This window comes from Ranitomeya variabilis, chromosome 3, assembly GCF_051348905.1.
Source record: "Ranitomeya variabilis isolate aRanVar5 chromosome 3, aRanVar5.hap1, whole genome shotgun sequence".
Classification (NCBI taxonomy): domain Eukaryota; kingdom Metazoa; phylum Chordata; class Amphibia; order Anura; family Dendrobatidae; genus Ranitomeya; species Ranitomeya variabilis.
Genome location: NC_135234.1, coordinates 407947237 through 407970572, shown reverse-complemented (window position 1 = coordinate 407970572; position 23336 = coordinate 407947237). Strand labels below are relative to the sequence as shown.

The 23336-nt window shown below is 46.4% G+C and overlaps 1 protein-coding gene across 2 annotated transcripts in view; it reads right to left on the bottom strand.

The window, feature by feature from the left end:
• Nucleotides 1-17562, bottom strand: part of USP32 (ubiquitin specific peptidase 32) — a 278060-nt gene extending 260498 nt beyond the window's left edge. Inside the window, exon 1 of one of the 2 annotated variants that reach the window (XM_077296233.1) lies at nucleotides 17160-17562. In XM_077296233.1, the coding sequence (XP_077152348.1) occupies nucleotides 17160-17217 (58 nt within the window). In that variant the 5' untranslated portion in view covers nucleotides 17218-17562. The remainder of the gene's footprint in view (nucleotides 1-17159) is intronic. The other variant, XM_077296234.1, reaches the window with a different exon arrangement.
• Between the last annotated feature and the right edge of the window lie 5774 nt (nucleotides 17563-23336).

Below are 23336 nucleotides of genomic sequence, written 5' to 3'. Positions count from 1 at the left end.
CTGATCGTGGGAATGTACTGTAAGTCACACCTCACCACCTGTGCCCTTGACCTCATCCCCAATTTTACCACCATGCTTATCCTAGCCCAGGGGTGGGGAACCTGACCTAGCCCAAACCCATCTCTTCAATCTATCTTTAACCTCTGGTGCCTTCTCTTCTGCTTTCAAACACACAACAATCATGCTTATCCTGAAGAAGCCATCCCTTCAGCAATCATCGACACCTCACTACTCTCGTTTGCTTCCGATCTCCTTGAACAGCACATCTACAGTGAACTTTCCTCCTATCACTCATCCGACAATCTACTTTACAGCTTCTGTCCTCACCACTACGCTGAAACTGCCCTTACCAAAATTACTAATGATATAGTGACCTCCAAAGCTAACCGACAATTCACTATACTTTTCCTTCTAGACCGGTCCTCTACATTTTACACAGTTGATCCCTCCTTCCTATTACAGATGCTCTCTTCCATTGGCATCAAAGATCTTGCCATCTACTGGATCTCCTCATACCTCACTAACCGCACATTTAGCGTCTCCCATTCCCACACTATCACCTCATTCTACCCACTCTTTACTAGTGTCCCTCAAGGCTCTGTCCTGGGACACCTATTCTTCTCTATCTATACTTTTGGCCTGGAACAACTCAAAGTCCCATGGCTTCCAATACCACCTACAGTATATGCTTACTCCTCCGTCTCTCCCCTCTGCCAGTCCCAAGAGTGGTTTCCAATTCCCCCAGCGAATACAGCACAAGTAGTTTTTCACACATTTGGAATCTTCATCCTGAAAAAGCATCTCTTCGCAGAGCCTACAGCTTGCAAGGAACCCGCTGACGTCTCACTACCACCAGAGCTGCCCCAACCACTGACAGTCTCCATCCCCAATACCCTGTAGACTGTAAGCCCATCAGGGCAGGATCCTCTCCCCCTCTGTGTTAGTCTGCTTACATGTAACGTATGTCACCATTTTCATATGTACAACACCCTGGAATTAATGATGCTTTAAAGATATACAATAAAAAGAACAACATATTAAAGCAGTCCTACTCTGCCTCTGTGGGGTTTCACTAAAATCCTGGTTTAACAACATAATTGACACATCTGTGCTTATCTAGATGTTATTGTAGGCTCATTAAAAAAAAAATAAAATAAAAAAAACATAAACCTGAGCAACATGAAGGAAAATGTATAATTTTGGCACAGACTAAAAATTGTATAAGAAGCTTGTGACTCCCTGCATTAAAGAAGCAGCTAATCTTAAGAACGGTCGTAGAAAATAGGAAACATATAGCATGTGTTAATGTTATTGTGGCTTCTTCCTGCGAGCTGAATTATTGATGAAGACACAGCTACTGTTGCTTTAAAGCCAACACAGTGATTTGGCGAGATGCAGACGAGGATTTTATAGCCCTGCATTACCTAATCAAATTTGAAAATAAAAGGTCATAAATACTAAAAAAAAAAAAAAAAACTGTCAAAGTGCTACATACGAGATATAATACAAAGGATATTATATAAATATGAAATAGTAATATAATTAAAATAAATTACAATTGTTTTTTTGGGGGGTGGGGTGGAGGGATCAACCTACAGTAAAATTAAGAGATAATGTCACTGTTTATGTTGTCAAGATTTATGGACATTCTAAATATTCATGAATCTCTACTACAGTTATGCTATGTGCTCACGGTGCGTTTTTGTGGCGTTTTTTCAGCACGGAAAAAATCCAAAAACGCTATGGAATCCTTATACAAGCCAATTCAATGACAATCCTGAAGTGCTCTGCACATGATCAGTATCTTTCCTTCAGCATCTACACTTTTTTCTGCAGCATGTCAATTCTTTGTGTGGATTTTTAGCATTTTTCACCCACTGACTTCAACTGAGTCATTCAAATCCGGAACAAACCCGCAGGTATAATAAGGTTTGCGGATTTCCTGAGTTTTCGTTTGCGTTTTTACGGGCTTCCTATGGCATTTCCCACGCTGTCATCTGTGTGACAGCGTGGGAAACACCGGCACGGTGGTTCTTATCAGTGGTAACGTTACCGCTAGTAAGACCGTTGGTCAGAGTGCTGGGGGGTCACGCTATCAGCGTGACCCCGCAGGGATACTGTGACCTATAGCTGTGACACGCAGTAAAACTATTACCGCAGGTCAGCAGGCGTGGGATGAGACCACTACTTCTATCAGGTTACATCTATGGTCACTGATAACAGTGATAGCAGGAGCAGCTAATGGGAGAAGTAGTCTCTCGTCAGCCGATGTCTGTACTCAAACATTAAAAAAAACGCACACACAATATGTAAAGTAATTAATTACATACAGTACAGACCAAAAGTTTGGACACACCTTCTCATTTAAAATTTTTTCTGTATTTTCATGACTATGAAAATTGTAAATTCACGCTGAAGGCATCAAAACGATGAATTAACACATGTGGAATTATATACATAAGAAAAAAGTGTGAAACAACTGAAAATATGTCTTATATTCTAAGTTCTTGAAAGTAGCCACCTTTTGCTTAGATGACTGCTTTGCACACTCTTGGCATTCTCTTGATGAGCTTCAAGAGGTAGTCACCGGGAATAGGTATTGACCTGGTCTCTAATCTGAGCTGCTGGTAACCTGAGATTTCTGAGGCTGGTGACTAAGATAAACTTATCCTCAGAAGCAGAGGCGACTCTTGGTCTTCCTTTCCTGGGGATGGTCCTCATGTGAGCCAGTTTCTTTGTAGCGCTTGATGGTTTTTGCCACTGCACTTGGGGACACTTTCAAAGTTTTCCCTATTTTTCGGACTGACTGACCTTCATTTCTTAAAATGATGGCCACTCGTTTTTCTTTACTTAAAATTTGTATTATGGCGAGAAAAAAGCAGCTAACAGTCTATTCAGTAGGACCAACCCCATTTATAAGGCAAGAAATCCCACTTATTAAACCAGACAGGGCACACCTGTGAAGTGAAAACCATTCCCGGTGACTACCTCTTGAAGCTCATCAAGAGAATGCCAAGAGTGTGCAAAGCAGTCATCAAAGCAAACGGTGGCTACTTTGAAGAACCTAGAATATAAGACATAATTTCACTTGTTTCACACTTTTTTGTTAAGTATATAACTCCACATGTGTTAATTCATAGTTTTGATGCCTTCAGTGTGAATTTACAATTTTCACAGCCATGAAAATACAGAAAAATATTTAAAAATGAGGTGTGTCCAAACTTTTGGTATGTACTGTATTCAAATAAAAAACACAATATACTCACCTAACGCACAATCCCCAATGCCCATGTCTCCTATAAAAAAAAAAACCTAAGAATAATACATCACCATATACTCTCCTGTCCGTCGTAGTCCACGTCCCGAGTGTCTCAGGGCGATGTGTAGAACATTGGGAGATATGACGGCTCTAACCAGCCGCCGGAGGAGGCTACCCTGACAGGAGGTAATCACTCCCGCAGTGTATCGCTGAGCCACAGCGAGAGAGTTCACTGGAGTTCATCAGCTGATCAGCTCCAGTGATCTCATTTATGGCACCACCGCTGCGTGAGAACTTTCCAGTGCTTGACTGGACTAAGATTTGTGGTGAGGTGCACACCACTGGCTCGAGGCTCCTGATTAATTAAGAGGCGGCGACCTCTTTATAAATCAGAAGTGTTTGTCTCCAGCACACCCCCTCATCAACACCAGGGTGATCAACGCCAGTCTTAAAGAATTAGGGACTATGTGTTTTAACTTATGCTTTTCAGGGTCAGTGGCACTTTTTTTCCTTAAATGGAAAATGTTTAGAAAAAAAAAAATAATAATAGTATTTACCTACAGCCAAAGCAGTAATCTGCAGGTTTACCTTCTAAACATATTCATCTAATTCAGGGGTGGAGAATTAATTTTCTCAAGGGGCCACAGCAAAGACCGTGACTGTTGTGGAAGGCCGATCCAACCGACCATGCTTAATTCTGTTCATTATTACTGTTTTAGATCAATTTTTATCACTTAATTTTGAGCAGAATTAAGTGTCGTGACTCGCTGCTACTGTTAACACATGTAAAATGTTCTTCCCTGTAGCAGCTAATAAAAACAATTTACTGCTTTTTATAAAGTTTATATAAAGTGGCATATTATTCTACTTCTGTTATTCAGCACTTGTACCTTAATCAATAGCTCACAACACAAAATGGTGCCCCACAGTCCCCACACATAGTAAAGTCCCTACATAGTATGTTGTCAGCAGAGAGCTCCCCACATAGCGAGATGTCCCCACACTGATCCCCACATAGCATGATGTCCTCACAAACCCTTCCATACTGTGTAATGTATCCTCAGACAGTATGATGTTCCTACAAAGCCCACCACACTGTGTGATGTCCGCACACACTATATCCTCACACAGCCCTCATACATAGCACGCACCCTTAAAAAAAAAAAAACCCTGATTCAGTATGGTGTCCCCACACAGCATGATGCCCTCACGCAATATATACCCACACAGCACTCATACATGGTACACACGTGGTCAAAATTGTTGGTACCCCTCATTTAAATACAGAAAACCCACAATAGTCACAGAAATAACTTGAATCTGACAAAAGTAATAATAAATACAGAAATTTATGAAAACGAACAAATGAAAGTCAGACGTTGGTTTTCAACCATGCTTCCACAGAATTTTTTTTTTAAAAGTTAAACTCTTGAAATAGGCCTGGACAGAAATGATAGTACCCTTAACTTAATATTTTGTTGCACAAACTTTTGAGGCAATCACTGCAATCAAACGATTCCTGTCACTGTCAATGAGACTTCTGCACCTCTCGACAGGTATTCTGGCCCACTCCTCAAGACCAAACTGCTCCAGTTGTCTCATGTTTGAAGGTTGTCTTTTCCAGGCGGCATGTTTCAGCTCTTTCCAGAGATGCCCAATAGAATTTAGGTCAGGGCTCATAGAAGGCCACTTCAGAATAGTCCAATGTTTTCCTCTTAGCCATTCTTGGGTGTTTTTAGCTGTGTGTTTTGGGTCATTAGCCTGTTGCAAGACCCATGACCTGAGACTGACACCAAGCTTTCTGACACAGGGCAGCACATTTCTCTCTAGAATCACTTGCTAGTCTTGAGATTTCACTGTACCCTGCACAGATTTTAGACACCCTGTGCCAGATGCAGCAAAGTAGCCCCAGAAAATAACAGAGCCTCCTCCATGTTTCACAGTAGGTACAGTGTTCTTTTCTTGATATGCTTCCAAAAACTTCAATTTTTGTCTTATCTGTCCATAGGACATTCTCCCAGAAGCTTTGCGGCTTAACATGCAGTTTGGCAAATTCCAGTCTGACTTTTTTAATGATTTTTTTTTTCCCCAACAATGGTGTCCTCCTTGGTCGTCTCCCATGAAGTCCACTTTAAACGGTAAAGAGAGGGGCGCAATAGTGCAGTTACCAACATAACAATTAGTTTACTGCAAGGTAAAATTCTCACCTTTACACTTTGTGAGTATGCACAACACATATAGCAAGTATCATAGGAGGGCTGCAGATGGCACCGGACCCGTGAAGGATCTTCAAGAAATTCTGGATAGGATATTCAAAATGCCAACAATTCCGCGCTCCTCCAAAATCAGGCAAGGGAATCAAAGAGTTCAGAAGAATTGCATACTTTATTCAGGGCTATAAAACTATGTGTTTCGTGGACGTCCAGCCCACTTCCTAAGGTAAATAGCCAATACTAACCACATGGTATTACTCACATATATAGGGTGGGCTGGACATAGAAAAAAATGGGCGTCAAACACACCTGGTGCCTTGAACGCTGCAGTTATATTTAAAATACAAACATACCGTATATACTCGAGTATAAGCCGAGATTTTCAGCCCAAATTTTTGGGCTGAAAGTGCCCCTCTCGGCTTATACTCGAGTCACGGTCGGCGGTGGGGGTCGGTGGGTGAGGGGGAGAGAGCGTGTCGCATACTCACCTAGTCCCGGCGCTCCTGACGCTCCCCCTGCCCGTCCCACGGTCTTTGGTGCCGCAGCTCGTCCCCTGTTCAGCGGTCACATGGTACCGCTCATTAGAGAAATTAATATGGACTCCACTCCCATAGGGGTGGAGCCGCAAATTCATTCCTCTAATCAGCGGTAACGGTGACCGCTGACAGAGGAAGAGGCTGCGGCACCCGGAGACCAGCTGTCCGGGAGAAGGAGCCAGGGACGCCGGGAGCAGGTAAGTATCTCATAGTTACCTGTCCGCGTTCCACACGCCGAGCGCCGCTCTGTCTTCGCGTCCTCTTGTTCTGACTGTTCAGGTCAGAGGGCGCGATGACGCATATAGTGTGCGCGCCGCCCTCTGCCTGATCAGTCAGTGAAGAGAGACGACGGGACGCTGAGGAGTTGCAAGCAAGAGAGGTGAGTATGTGTTTTTTTTATTGCAGCAGCAGCAGCATTGTATATTGCACAGATTTATGTGGAGTATCTATGGGGCAACGGGGCAGAGCATTATATATATGGCACAGCTTTATGTGGAGCATCTATGGGGCCATAATCAAAGGTGCAGAGCATTATATATGGCACAGCTATCTATGGGGCCATATTCAAAGGTGCAGGGCATTATATATGGCACAGCTATCTATGGGGCCATAATCAAAGCTGCAGAGCATTGTATATGGCACAGCTATCTATGGGGCCATAATCAAAGGTGCAGAGCATTGTATATGGCACAGCTATCTATGGGGCCATAATCAAAGGTGCAGAGCATTTTATATGGCACAGCTTTCTATGGAGCATCTATGGGGCCATAATCAAAAGTGCAGAGCATTGTATATGGCACAGCTTTCTATGGAGCATCTATGGGGCTATACTGAACGGTGCAGAGCATTATATATGGCACAGCTTTATGTGGAGCATCTATGGGGCCATAATGAACAGTGCAGAGCATTATATGTGGCACAGCTTTATGTGGAGTATCTATGGGGCCATAATGAACAGTATGGAGCATCTATTTTTAATTTTGAAATTCACCGCATTTTCCACCCTAGGCTTATACTCGAGTCAATAAGTTTTCCCAGTTTTTTGTGGCAAAATTAGGGGGGTCGGCTTAAACTCGGGTCGGCTTATACTCGAGTATATACGGTAAATTTGTTGCATATCTATACAACAGTAATTAAAAATTCAATTTGTTAGCATAAAAATTACCATATATACTCGAGTATAAGCCGACCCCCCCCTAATTTTGCCACAAAAAAAACTGGGAAAACTTAATGACTCGAGTATAAGCCTAGGGTGGAAAATGCAGCAGCTACCGGTAAATTTCAAAAATAAAAATAGGTACCAATAAAAGTAAAATTAATTGAGATATCAGTAGGTTAAGAGTTTTTGAATATCCATAGTGAATCAGGAGCATCATATAATGCTCCATACAGTTTATGGCGGGCCCCATAAGATGCTCCATATTAAAATATGCCACATATAATGCTGCACAAAGGTTAATAATGGCCCCATAAGATGCTCCATAGACACATTCGCCCCATACAGTACTGCATAAAGGTTAATAAGGGCCCCATAAGATGCTCCATAGAGATATTTGCCCCATATAATGCTGCACAAATGTTGATTAAGGCCCCATAAGATGCTCCAGAGATATTTGCCCCCATATAATGCTGCACAAACGTTGATTATGGCCCCATAAGATGCTCCATAAAGATATCACCCGCCCCCCATGTCCAGCCACAACCACATCCTCGCAGAAACCTTGCACGCCTAGACATTCACAGACTCTCCTCTACCCCTTTCCTCCATACCTGCATTCCACAACACGGATAGCGCCACCGCTTTGTACAACTCCACCCTCACATCAGCCATAGACTCAGTCGCCCCTCTCATGCATCGCAAAGTGCGACAAATCAATAGGCAACCCTGGAATAACAACCTCACCAAAAAACTGCGACAAGCATCCAGGGTCGCGGAGCGGCGTTGGAAAAAAAACACGCCTGCCAGACACCTTCAAACAAGCTACACTTGCCTTCAAACTAGCCCTCACTTCTGCTAAACAGACCTATTTCACTAACCTTGTATCTTCACTTTCCTACAACCCAAAACAACTGTTCAGCACATTTAACTCTCTCCTCCGCCCGTCACTGCCACCTCCAACTCCCCTCATCTCTTCTGAGGACTTTGCCACCTACTTCAAAAACAAGACCGACCAAACAAGGCAAACCTTTACTGTTCCACCACCCCAACCACTCCATATACCAGACCTCTGCCCTTCCCCAATAACCTCCCTCTCCAACATCACTGAAGGAGAACTTACTCGCCTCCTTTCCAAATCACACCTCACCCACCTGTGCATTTGACCCCATCTCTTCCCACCTGCTCCCCAACCTCACTAACATGCTCATTCCAGCCCTAACCCATCTCTTCAACCTATCGTATCTTCTGGTACTTCCCCCTCTGCCTTCAAACATGCCACCATCACACCCATCCTCAAAAAAGCTAACCTTGACCCAACTGCTATGCCCAGCTATCGCCCCATATCACTGCTCCCGTTTGCTTCCAAACTCATTGAGCAGCATGTCCATGGTCAACTTTCCTCCCACCTTTCATCTAACTCTCTCCTTGACAACCTCCAATCTGGCTTCCGCCCCCACCACTCCACCGAAACTGCTCTGACCAAAATTACTAATGACTTACAGCCAACGCTAACAGACAGTTCTCCATCCTCCTCCTTCTCGACCTGTCCTCTGCTTTCGACAGTCGACCACTGCCTACTGCAACATATTCTTTCTTCCTCGCCATCAAAGGCCTTGCCCTGTCCTGGATTGCCTCATACCTTTCCGACCACACATTTAGCGTTTCCCACTCCCACACTACCTCCTCACCCCGCCCCCTCCCTGTTGGAGTCCCTCAAGGCTCTGTCCTAGGGCCTCTACTTTTTTCCATCTATACTCTTGGCCTAGGACAACTCATAAAGTCCCATGGCTTCCAGTACCACCTATATGTGGACGACACTCAGATCTACCTCTCTGGCTCAGACGTCGCCTCTCTTCTGTCCAGAATCCCGGAGTGTCTGTCAGCAATATCCTCCTTCAACTCTCGCTTCCTAAAACTCAATGTAGACAAAACCGAACTCATCATCTTTCCCCCATCTCGCGCATCCCCCCTACCTAATCTATCTATTATGGTAAACGGCATCAAGCTCTCTCCCGCACCTGAAATCCACTGCCTCGGGGTAACTCTCGATTCTGATCTATCCTTCAAACCGCATGTCCAAACTCTTGCCACCTCCAACTCAAAAATATTGCCAGAATCCGTCCCTTCCTCAGCCCACAATCTACTAAAACTCTTGTGCATGCCCTCATCATCTCCCGCCACGATTATTGCAACACCCTCCTCTGTGGCCTTCCCGCTAACTCCCTTGCACCACTCCAGTCTGTCCTCAACTCTGCTGCTCGGCTAATCCACCTCTCTCCTTCCTACATCCCTGCTTCACCCCTCTGCAAATCCCTCCACTGGCTCCCAATTCCCCAATGAATCTAGTTCAAACTACTAACACTGATCAACAAAGCCATCCACAACCTGTACCCTCCCTATATCTCTGAACTAATCTCCCAATATCTTCCCTCACGTAATTTTTGATCCTCTCAAGACCTCCTACTCTCCTCCACATTTATTCGTTCCTCACACAGCTGCCTCCAAGATTTCTCCCGAATATCCCCCATCCTCTGGAATTCCACGCCTCAACACGTCCAATTATCCACCCCCCTCGGATCCTTCAGACGGAACCTGAAAACCCATCTCTTCAGGAAAGCCTACAATAACCATTCTGCCGCCTCACCAACCAACCGAGCTGTCGCCTCACCAACCAACCGAGCCGCTGCCACGTCACCAACCACCAGAGCTGCCGCGTCGCCACCGCCGAGCTGCCGCCTCACCACCATCACTGCTGCAGCACACCGACCTCCTGTCTCTTCCCCATTATCCCGAAGAAAGCAAGTCCGCAAGGACAGGGTCCTCTCCCCTCTGTACCAGTCTGTCATTGTAAATTTGTTTACTGTTAACAATATCTATAACCCTGTATATAACCCCTTTTCACATGTACAGCACCATGGAATTAATGGTGCTATATAATTAAATAATAATAATATTTGCCCCATACAGTGCTGCACAAACATTGAATATGGCCCCATAAGATGCTCCATAGAGATATTTGCCCCATATGCTGTTGCTGCGATTAAAAAAAAAAAAAAAGACATACTCACCTCTCGTCGCTCAGGCCCCCGGAACTTGCAATACTCGCTGGTCCTCATTCCGGCGCCGCTGTGCCTTCCGCGTCCTCTGCACTAACGTTCAGGCAGAGGGCGCGGATTAACCACGTCATCGTGCCCTCTGACCTGAGCGTCACTGCAGAGGATGCGACAGACGGAGCTGCGCCCGGAACAAGGGCAGGTGAATATCGCGCAATGCTCCCCCTCCCCATTATACTCACCTGTTCCTGGCACGGTCCCTGCATCTCTGGTCTCCAGAAGCTTCTTCCAGCTTTGAGCGGTCACCGTTACCGCTCATTACAGTAATGAATATGTGGCTCCACCCCTATGGGAGTGGAGTCGGGTCCATATTCATTACTGTAATGAGCGGTACCACGTGACCGCTCAAACCGGAAGAAGCTGTAAGCGCCCGGAGACCGGAGACGCAGGGACCTCGCCAGGAGCAGGTGAGTATGTCACAGCCGCCGCTCCCCCTCCCCCACCGACCCCTGGGACAATGACTGGAGTATAAGCCAAGTGGGGCACTTTCAGCCTAAAAAAAAAAAATGGGCTGAAAATCTCAGCTTATACTCGAGTATATACGGTATATACACATTAAAATGTAAGATTTTTCTGCAAATAAAATCGAAAAGAAAGGAAATAAAAAAGTCTTCTAAGACTGAAAAACTTTCATCGTAGTATTCTCTTGTCTTAATTGCAGACCAGGGTTACAGACAGACAGGTGTGTTTGACGCCCATTTTTTCTATGTCCAGCCCACCCTATATATGTGATTAATACCATTTAGTTAATATTGACTATGTACTTGAGGAAGTGGATAGGACGTCCATGTAGTTTTATAGCCCTGAATTAAGTATTACCGTAAACCCTTCTGAACTCTGTGATTCCCTTGCCTGATTTTGGTGGAGCGCGGAATTGTCAGCATCTTGAATATTCTATCCAGAATTTCATGAAGTCCACTTTGGCTCATACAATGACGGATGGTGCGATCTGACTCTGGTGTTCCTTGAGCTTGAAGTTCACCTTTAATTTTTTTTAGACATTTTCCTGGGTTCTTCTGTTACCATTCGTATTATCCGTCTCTTTGATTAGTCATCAATTTTCCTCCTGCGGCCACGTCCAGGGAGGTTGGCTACAGTCCCATGGATCTTAAATTTCTGAATAATATGTGCAACTGTAATCAAAGAAACATCAATCTGCTTGGAGATGGTCTTATAACTTTTACCTTTAACATGCTTGTCTATAATTTTCTTTATAATCTCCTGAGAATTCTTTTCTTCGCTTCCTCTGGTCCTTGTTGAGTGTGACACACACCATGTCACCAAACAGCACAGTATCTGTAGCCCTATATACAGGCCCACTCACTGATTCCAAGATTGTAGACACCTGTGATGCTAGTTAGTGGACACACTTTGATTTATCATGTCCCTTCTGTCACATTATTTTATTTTTTTTTTTATTCTGTGAAAGCATAGTTGAAAAGCAATGCCAGACTTTCATTTGTTCATTTTTATGGATTTTTGATTGATTATTACTTTTGTCAGATTCAAGCTATTTCTGACCATTGTGGGTTTTTCTGTAATTACCAACAATTTTAACCACGTGTGTATGTACCCTAAAAAAAAACACTGACTCAGTATGATGTCCCCACACATGTCCCTCAGGGCAGAGCATGATGTCCCTACAATTTCCCAGAATGTACTGTGAATTAGAAAAAAGTTACTTGTAGATGCCGGGATGGAGGAGGCTATGTGGTGCGGGATGTCACTAAATCCAGCCTTTTGGCTATCCTAGTCTGCACCGGAACACCCAAAGGACAGCATGTGGCCCTCACTATGCCCAGGACTGATCTAACTGGATGTTTGGTTACAGGGAGAAAATGTAGTTAAATTCTCCCTGCAGCTGCTTGCTTCCAGTTATCGGGGTATGTGAGCATTCATAGCGTGCTGCAATCAGTCCAACTGATTCTTCACATTCAGCTCTGCACAAATGCCACAAAGCAGGCCGTGTCAGTCAAGGTGTGGGGGGCGTGAATACCACATGCTCACTGCACCAGCTCCCTTCACCACCTTAATGACTGCAAGCAAGTGGCTGCAGGGAGAATGTAACTACATTTTCTACCTGCAGCCAGAACGGTACTTACTAGCAAATTAGCCCTGTGGTTGCAGGTAAATAGCAATGTCTGATGACAGGTTCCCATTAACACACGTAAAAGAATAAAAAAATATAACAGGACAAAAAAGCTTGTTAAAAAAAAAAATCAATTTTTTTGATTTTTATAAGCACTTAAAAAGCTGTAGAAATATGCGTGTCTTGTGGAGGCATGAAAGAGGAGTCTTGTTTAGACAACCTCCCGCCACCATTATATAGCAATAATAGAGGCCCCCTTAAATCAGCTAATCTTTTAGGGGAGTAGTAGCTGAACAATGGTGGTTCAGAATGGACAATAGCACTATTTTTACTAAAAAAAAAAAAAGTTTCCAATGCTTAGCTCTTATCTGGAAGCCTTGCAAGTACAACCTGAAGGAATGCTAATGTTTAAGCAACCTTTGATAACGTTAACCCTTTGCCCCTCGAGTATCCTGCCGCCAAACTCATTCACTAAGGAAATATTTATGGAGAGAGGTAATTAGTCAGTCTTCCCTGAGGCTTTCAGGATTGAGAAATGTGACTTTTTTCTGTCCATTTTTGTAAGGCATGCTACAAATAATCACATTTGTGTGCCTCTATACGAGATTGTGCGCATATGTAGAGGTCGGCACACAGGAGTTATACAGAAAAGTACAGGGTAAGTACTAGGTAACTATATGCAGCGGATACTTTTTGCAGCGCGTGCATTCGATTTCTTAAAATCTTCCATATTATACTGGTACTGTATAAAAGCAGTAAAAAAAATCACCCACAAGAATGATGAGACCATTTTATTGGCTTGCAGAGGTTAAAAATAACAAAAGTTGATATACTCGCTCATCATTGTAGCCTGTCAACAGTCTTTGTTGACAGACTGCAGTGAAAAAGGCACAACAACACTGCAAGTGACCGCTGCAACCAATCACTGGGCTCAGTGATCATGTCAATGCAGAGGCATGAGGCCATTGAGCCCAGTAAATCCAGTACCTGGGAACATTCGGGGAATCAGAAGGAATTCATTGCGCATCCTGACGTCACCTGTGCCATTATACTCTATGGCTCTGTCCAGGATCAGACAGAACCCCCAATGGTGTCAGCTATACAGTGTGAACAGCCCCTTATCTGGGAAGCTGAGGGACAACCCCATGTTGTAACTAACACCCGCCATACTGTCCAGCTAAGATTAACCCTTAAAAGCCTTGCTTCCAAAATAGCGCCTGGCAGAGAACATGCTGTCGCGGGTTACTAGGTAGGACTAGGTTCCAGAACAGGTCTGCCCAGTATTAGAGCACGATTAAAGTCACACGTGGCAGATCTGCTCCAGACATGTCTGTGACTGAAAACCAGGTCCATTCATCTGGTGGCACCAGGCTTTCTGCAAGGACAGACACGTCAAACAAATCTGCAGTGTGTGAATATGGCCTTATAGATGGGGCCACCACAGACCATTAAAGGGCTATATAAAAAGTGATTAGTGCTCATTTACACAGTGGTAGGGAGAAAACAATGGCCACTATGCTCATTTTGCCACCACACTGCATCATGTTATCAGCAGCACCCCTCCTGTTTGCCTGTGGTGATGTGCTGCCGAGAACTATGATGATCTTTATGCCAGCGTTTTTCTTGTTGGCCTGTAGAGATGGGCCACAACTCTACCCAAATAACCCTCAGGCATGATGACAGATGACAGGAAGTGTCATGTCGCCCTTAGCAACCAATTCAATTTGAGATTCCTTTCCTTCCAGTAGGTTTGAAAATGAAAGTGGGGATTTGATTGGTCGCTATGACAACATGACTCATTTTTTACTCAAAGCATCAAATAAAATGTTGTTTATATATACGGTAGTCTTTACAGGACCACTAAGTCAGCAGTTTATACATGATGTGTTAATTCTATAAGAAAACAGCACGATTAGAAACTCCCTGTAATAATCTCTCACCAGCCAGAAGTGGCTGATAACAGCAAGCAATAAAAGCACATTCAACAGCGCAGCACAGAAAAGGTAATAACAGGAAAACTAGGTAAGGAGGGAAAAGTTGGGTTATAGATGGAGGAAACATCCTCTGGGCAGGAACTGAACACAAAGGCCGAGGTAATAATGGCTCCGGCAAGGTGCAGACTCACAGCCAGCACATGACTACACAAGTGGGCACTGCCTGCAGATCCTCCGCTCTCTAGAGGACAAGAAATCAATGGACAGGGAAAAGAATGGGACGAGGCAGACAACAAACAAGCAGCATCCTGCTGCAGGCACACAGCCCTGGCACTGCCACACTGGATGCCCAGTCTGTGCCCTCCTTATGGATGCTTGTCACTGACACATCGGGTGCCCATAGCCTGTGCCATGTTCACAGCGGCCTGGCACTGACACACCAGGTGCCCATAAGCTGTGCCCTCCTTAAGGTCTCTTGGCACTGCCACACCGAGTGCCCATCGGCTGTGCCCTACTAACAGGAGCCTGTCACTGCCACACTGGGTGCCCATAGGCTGTGCCCTGCTCAGAGCAGGCTGGCACTAACCACACTGGGTGCCCATAGTCTGCGCCCAGCTCACAGCAGCCTGACACTGCCACACCAGGTGCCCATAGGCTGTGCCCTACTGACAGGAGCCTGTCACTGCCACACTGGATGCCCATAGGCTGTGCCCTGCTTACAGCAGCCTAGCACTAAACACACAGGGTGCCCATAGTCTGTGCCCAGCTCACAGCAGCCTGACACTGCCACACCGGGTGCCCATAGGCGGTGCCCTACTGATAGCAGCCTGGCACTGACCACACTGGGTGCCCATAGGCTGTGCTCTGCTCACAACAGCCTGTCATTAACCATATGAGTTACCCACAGGCTATGCCCTGCTCACAGCAGCCTGGCACTGACACACGGTGCCCACAGGGACAGAAGCCTGGCACTGACACACTGGGTGCCCATAGGCTGTTCCCTGCTGACAGAAGCCTGGCACTGCCACACTGGGTGCCCACAGGCTATGCCCTGCTGACAGAAGCCTGGCACTGACACACTGGGTTCCCACAGGCTGTTCCCTGCTGACAGAAGCCTGGCACTGCCACACTGGGTGCCCACAGGCTATGCCCTGCTGACAGAAGCCTGGCACTGACACACTGGGTGCCCACAGGGACAGAAGCCTGGCACTGACACACTGGGTGCCCATAGGCTGTTCCCTGCTGACAGAAGCCTGGCACTGCCACACTGGGTACCCACAGGCTGTTCCCTGCTGACAGAAGCCTGGCACTGACACACTGGGTGCCCATAGGCTGTTCCCTGCTGACAGAAGCCTGGCACTGACAGCCCATAGGCTGTTCCCTGCTGACAGAAGCCTGGCACTGACACACTGGGTGCCCACAGGGACAGAAACCTGGCACTGCCACACTGGGTGCCCACAGGCTGTTCCCTGCCGACAGAAGCCTGGCACTGCCACACTGGGTGCCCATAGGCTGTTCCCTGCTGACAGAAGCCTGGCACTGACAGCCCATAGGCTGTTCCCTGCTGACAGCAGCCTGGCACTGACACACTGGGTGCCCACAGGGACGGAAGCCTGGCACTGACACACCGGGTGCCCATAGGCTGTTCCCTGCTGACAGAAGCCTGGCACTGACACACTGGGTGCCCACAGGCTGTTCCCTGCCGACAGAAGCCTGGCACTGCCACACTGGGTACCCACAGGCTGTTCCCTGCTGACAGAAGCCTGGCACTGCCACACTGGGTGCCCATAGGCTGTTCCCTGCTGACAGAAGCCTGGCACTGACAGCCCATAGGCTGTTCCCTGCTGACAGAAGCCTGGCACTGACACACTGGGTGCCCACAGGGACAGAAACCTGGCACTCCCACACTGGGTGCCCACAGGCTGTTCCCTGCCGACAGAAGCCTGGCACTGCCACACTGGGTGCCCATAGGCTGTTCCCTGCTGACAGAAGCCTGGCACTGACAGCCCATAGGATGTTCCCTGCTGACAGAAGCCTGGCACTGACACACTGGGTGCCCACAGGGACGGAAGCCTGGCACTGACACACTGGGTGCCCATAGGCTGTTCCCTGCTGACAGAAGCCTGGCACTGACACACTGGGTGCCCACAGGGACAGAAGCCTGGCACTGCCACACTGGGTGCCCACAGGCTATGCCCTGCTGACAGAAGCCTGGCACTGCCACACTGGGTGCCCACAGGCTATGCCCTGCTGACAGAAGCCTGGCACTGCCACACTGGGTGCCCATAGGCTGTTCCCTGCTGACAGAAGCCTGGCACTGCCACACTGGGTGCCCACAGGCTATGCCCTGCTGACAGAAGCCTGGCACTGACACACTGGGTGCCCATAGGCTGTTCCCTGCTGACAGAAGCCTGGCACTGCCACACTGGGTGCCCACAGGCTATGCCCTGCTGACAGAAGCCTGGCACTGACACACTGGGTGCCCATAGGCTGTTCCCTGCTGACAGAAGCCTGGCACTGCCACACTGGGTGCCCACAGGCTATGCCCTGCTGACAGAAGCCTGGCACTGCCACACTGGGTACCCACAGGGACAGAAGCCTGGCACTGACACACTGGGTGCCCACAGGCTATGCCCTGCTGACAGAAGCCTGGCACTGCCACACTGGGTACCCACAGGGACAGAAGCCTGGCACTGACACACTGGGTGCCCACAGGCTATGCCCTGCTGACAGAAGCCTGGCACTGACCTTTCCATACCGCGTCATCACCTGTCACTCTGATCACCCGCACTTCCTGATCGCTACCCGTCACTTACCACCCGGGCTCCCATTTTCCCCAGTCTCCTCCTCACTCACCTCTTTTGACAGCTTCATCATATGTGAGGAACCCGATGCGGGACTCCTTGGCGCCCATGATGTCTGCGGTGAGCAGATCACGCTGCACAGCCTCCTCAGTCCATGGCTAGGAGCCTAGTGTGCCACCCGGGCTACTCCCGTGCAGTAACGGTGTACTCAGCGCCAGGAACCATCACCTGCCTTCCTTCCACACAGCAACCTCACCAGCCCCGCCCTCTATCGCTCCAGCCGTCGCTTCCTCTAGCGGAAGCCACGCCCACTCACGGAGACGATCACGTGAGGCCCCCGCTGCACCGCCGAGCTCCGCCCACGTGTCGGCTTGTCCGTTGTGTGTCTTATTATGGCTCCTATGTAGTTCTTGCTTATTCGAGGTGGAAGCCGAATGTCATCAATGTTTTCCAATCTCAGATTATATTAGCGCCAGCGACGTACTGACGTAGAATAAGTAGACGCTCACGTGACTAGCAATCCCCGAAGGTAGCTGCGGCCATGTTTGTTGAGGGCGTGCAGACCTCCAGTGTGTCGGTGTAGCGCAGGTTGTATGCGAGTGTTACGGCGTCTTGGCTGTGTCCAACGTGAAAGGAATGGGATTAATGAAGGGCGACTAATCAGGACGCTGCTTTCATTTTCCTGTTTTAGCCTGGTGAGAGCTGTAATTTGATTGGTAGTCGTGGTCACCCATTGGGACAAATAGACTGCTCATAAATCTGCCTAAAAAAAAAGTTTAAAGGGGTGTTCCACATTTAGGATTTTTTTTTCTGTACCTTGATCCATATATTTAGGGCTAAAATAATTTTTGCAATTGGGTTTTAATAAAAGTTTTACACAGGTTTTTCACAGGACTTTTGTTCCCCTGCACATTCAATTTTTATTTGGTTTGTGGTCAGAATTAAGTCGAGAGGAGCTCAAGAAAAGAAGGATGGAAAAAGTTATAAGCCCTCCAGTCATTCCGTCACAGCGGGCTTGCTGATAGATCCTCAGCTCATTCTGTAGACAGCAACACAGAGGCTATAGAAGGCAAACTGCGCCTCCTCTCTTCATGGTCGTCCACCTTCTCTGCGTCTTCTGGATGACGGCCTACGTCACTACACAGTGTCCGCCATCGCACTCCTGCCCAGGCGAACTACTCTCTGCCATGCCGAGGATAGAGAAAATTGATGTAGTGCGCATGTGTGGGGTAAGGCCAAAGAGCAGCGAAGACCCGTAGGCATAGGCGGATCATAATAAGGGCAATCTGGGCTTCCACCCGTGGCCAGAGTGTCCTCATGATAATGTATTATGTACGGCCATTGGTGGCGCATATCTCTGGGAAAGGTGATCCCTTCAACTTTTTTGTGACGTGCTTCAGTTGGCAACAGCGTCTGTGCGATGACTTCATGTACGCTTTGGCTACCAGAAGTTGAACTACATGGGGATCGTATGGAGAGGTAAGTATGAAAACCTTTGGTTTTTTTTTAATTAAATGGGGGTGGGTGACAGAAAATTATTTATTGTGGGTGGGGAAGAGCAAATGATGTATTGAGGGTGGGGAACAGCAAATTATGTTTTGGGTGAGAGAGAGAAAATGATGAATTGAGACTTGAGGTGGGGAACAACAAGTGATATGTACTGAGGGTGGGGGAGAGCAAATGATGAATAGAGACTGGGGGTGGGGGAACAGCAAATGATGAATTGAAACTGGCGGGTAGGGAAGAGTAAATGATGATGAATTGATATGGGGGTTGGGTGAGAGAAAATGATGCGTTGAGGGTAGGGGATAGCAAATGATGAATTGAGACTGAGAAGTGGGGGAGAGTAAATAATGATGAATTGAGAGTGGGTTGGAGCAAATTATGAATTGAGACTGTGTGGAGGCATCAAATTATGCATTTAGAGTGGGGGATAGCAAATTATGTTGTACTGAGGGTGGGGTTTGAGAGAGCAAATGATGAAATGGGGGGAGAGTAAATGATTATTGAGGATGGGGAGAGCAAATGATGATGTGGGGAGTGAGGGACAGGAAATGATGATGAATTATAGGTGGGGGAGAGTAAATGATGTATTGAGACTGGAGGGGTGTAGGACAGCCAATGATGAATTGAGGGTGGGGAAGAGAAAATTATGAATTGAGGGTGGGAGAGAGCGAATTATCAAGTTTCAGGGTCGTGGTGATCAGTGCAGCCAAATGCAGTGATCAAGTCCAGTGCTAGGACATCAACATGAAGGTTTGACAAGATGAAGAAGAAAAGACATCAAATCAGACGAGACGTCACACATCACAATCCGGCGAATTTTGGAAAAAAACATCCGGCAAAAGTTGCCGCCAGATCCGTTTTTTTCTCATAGACTAGCTCTCTCTCACAGGAAGTCCAAACTCTATCCCCAGGTTAAAAAAAAAAAAAGTTGGATCCAGCAAAAAAAACGGATCTGTCGCATAAGTTTTTCACAATTTGCAACGGATCCGTTTTTTTTTTTTTCAAAATTCACTGGATTGTGCCTGATGGGTAAAAACTGATGTGTGAAAGCAGTCTTTAGCACTGGACCTCTGCAGAGGGTAACTGTCGGAGGGGAAATAACCTGGAGAGAGCCCTGCAAAATGACCTCCAGCATGCCACAAATGTGCATGTGTCTGCACAAATGGTTAGAAACCGACTCCATGAGGATAGTCTGTGTGCCCGACGTCAACAGATGGGGGTTGTGCTCACAGCCCAACACCGTGCAGGACGCTTGGTATTTCCCACAGAACACCAGGATTGGCAAATTCGCCACTGGCGGCCTGTGCGCTTCATAGATGAAATCAGGTGAGCACATGTGACAGAGTCTGGAGATGCTGTGGAGAGCGATCTGCTGCCTGCAACATCCTTCAGCATGACCGGTTTGGCAGTGGGTCAGTAATGGTGTGGGGTGGCATTTCTTTGGAGGGCCGCACAGCCCTCCATGTGCTTGCCAGAGGTAGCCTGACTGCCATTAGGTACCGAGATGAGATCCTCAGACCCCTTGTGAGACCATATGCTGGTGCGGTTGGCCCTGGGTTCCTCCTAATGCAGGACAATGCCAGACCTCATGTGGCTGGAGTGTGTCAGCAGTTCCTGCAAGATGAAGGCATTGAAGCTATGGACTGACCCACCCATTCCCCAGACCTGAATCCGATTGAACACATCTGGGACATCATGTCTCGCACCATCCACCATCGTCACATTACACCACAGACTGTCCAGGAGTTGGCGGTTGGCTTTAGTCCAGGTTTGGGAGGAGATCCCTCAGGAGACCATCCGCCGCCTCATTAGGAGCATGCCCAGGTGTTGTAGGGAGATCATACAGGCACGTTGAGGCCACACACACTACTGAGCATCATTTCCTTGTCTTGAGGCATTTCCACTGAAGTTGAATCAGCCTGTAACTTCATTTTCCATTTTTGATTTTGAGCATCATTCCAACTCCAGACCTCCGTGGGATATTAGTTGTCATTTACGTTGATAATATTTAGGTTTTATTGTTCTCAACACATTCCACTATGTAATGAATAAAGATTTACAACAGGCATATTTCATTCAGTGATATCTAAGATGTGGGATTTTAGTGTTCCCTTTATTTTTTTGAGCAGTGTATTAGTTTAATAGTGGTCTATGGTGATTGGAGCCAATCATTTCAGGCTATAGCCAATTTATTTTGAATAGGGCAAAAGGGGGGTGATTTGAACTTTTATATTTTTTCTTATTTTTTTAATTTTTAAAACATTTTTTTTACTTTTGGCATCCTTCAATAGTCTCCATTGGGGACTAGAAGCTGCCATAACCTGATCACCTCTGGTACATACAGGCAATGATCAGATCACCTTTATGTAGCAGAATTGCTGACTTGCTATGAGCACCGACCACCAGATGGCACTCATAACAATCCGGCAATGACAACCATAGACGTCTGCTGGAGATCTCTGGTTGTCATGCCAACCCATCGGCGAAGCATGGTCAAGTGACATGGGCGGGATTTCCGGCACGCTTTCCAGAAGCGCATGTTAAATGCCGCTGTCAGAGATTGACAGCGGCATTTAACGGGTTAACAGTTGCGGGTGGATCGTTAGCTGTTAGCGGCACATGTCAGCTGTTCAAAACAGCTGACATGTGTTGGGAAAGATGTGGGCTCAATGCCGAAGCCCACATCAAAGGGAGGGTGTCCAACATCAGCGTATTATTAGGCCCGATGTCGGAAAGGGGTTAAAGGGATGGTCCAAAACTAAATTTTATTTAATATCTGTAACGAATGGAAACAGAGGCACAGATGGTGAAGCGAACATTCTTTTAATGAAATTTTCATGGAACCACAAGACCACTACCCGGAGGGCTCCGAAGGGGATGTAACATTTCGACCACATCCGGGTCTTTTTCAAACATCGCTAAACTTAACTGTAGGCTGGGAGGTAGTACTGCTGCTCTCAAGATGGGGGAGGAAGGGGGCCTTAAGATTCTTGTTGATTTGGGTATTGCCAAGGCAGGGGGAGAGGCTGAGATGTGGGTCCCGGTGGCCTAATGGATCTGCCCAGCAGTGTGGTGGAGCGGGGGTGATCTGCCTCCTTATTGTGCATCTTAAAACAGCCACTCCACTACTTTTCAGAAAGTCATGTATTTCAGCTGATATTATTTGTGGGTTTTCCCTTGCATACCGAACAATTTTCCTGGCAGTTGTGGATGAAAATTTTGTTGGTCTACCCGACTGTGGTTCGTGGTTTTGTTTTTACAGAGCCCCCAACTTTCCATTTGTTAATCACAGTTTGAAAGCTGCTGACTGGCATCATCAATTCCTTGGATATCTTTTTGTATCCCTTTCCTGTTTTATACAATTCAACTACCTTTTCCCATAGATCCCTTGACAATTCTTTTGCTTTCCCCATGTTTGACAATTCAGAATCGTCAGTGGCTGGATGAAAGATGCAAGAGTCTGTCTGGATCCTAGAAACTCACTCAGCTTTAAAGCACACACTGTTTACAGGCAAACAGGTCACAATTGAGGATGTTACCTTTAGTAGCCATTCAAACCCATTTTTGTCAACTTCTATGCATGTTATCAGGCCAAAATTGCCAGGGTATATGAACTTTTGATCAGGGTCATTTGGATGTTTTGGGCTTTTTGGTTTAAAAAGATAAACCACAGTAGTTTGACAATAAATGGCTTCACCCAACCACTAACCATGAGTGGAAAAACTGTTTTGGTGTTATCATTTATTTTCTCTGAAAAAAGATCAAGAAAGCAAAAATTCTGTTGGGGTATATAAACTTTTGAGCACAACTGTAGCTTTCCCTGTTGTTATGTTTAGTGCCGTCCCATATTACAGTGGGGAAAATAAGCATTTCATACACTGCTGATTTTTGAAGTTTTCCCACCTACAAAGAATGTAGAGGTCTGTGAGAGACAATCTTTAAAAAAAATCCCGAAACTCTCATTGTATGATTTTTACATAATTAATTTGCATCTTATTGCATGAAATAAGTATTTGATGCAATAGAAAAACAGAACTTAATATTTGGTACAGAAACCTTTGTTTGCAATTACAGCTGTCAGACGTTTCCTGTAGTTTGCACACACTGCAGCAATGATTTTGGCTCACTACTCCAATACAGATCTTTTTCAGGTTTCGGTGCTGTTGCTGGGCAACATTGAGTTTCAGCTCCCTCCAAAGATTTTTTTATTGGGTTCAGGTCGGGAGATAGGCTAGGCCACTCCAGGACCTTAAAATGTTTCTTACAGAGCCACTCCTTAGTTGCCCTGGATCTGTGTTTTGGGTCATTGTCATGCTGGAAGATCCAGCCACGGCACATTTTCAATGCTATTACTAATCTAAGCAGGTTGTTGGACATAATCTCGGGATACATGACCCCAACCATCCTCGTTTCAATATGGTGCAGTCGTCCTGTTCCCTTTGCAAAAAAGCTGCCCCAAAGTATGAAGTTTCCCCCCCACCATGATTCACGGTTTGGAAGATGTGCTTGGTGTTGTACTCATCCTTGTTCTTCCTCCAAACATAGAGAGTGGAGGTGATACCAAAAAGTTCTATTTTCACCTCATCTAATCACATGACCTTCTCCCATGCCTCCTCTGGATCATCCAGATGGTCATTGGCGAATTTCAAATTAGCATAGACATGTGTTGGCATGAGCAGGAGGACCTTGCATGCCTTGCAGGTTTTTAATCCTTGACAGTGTA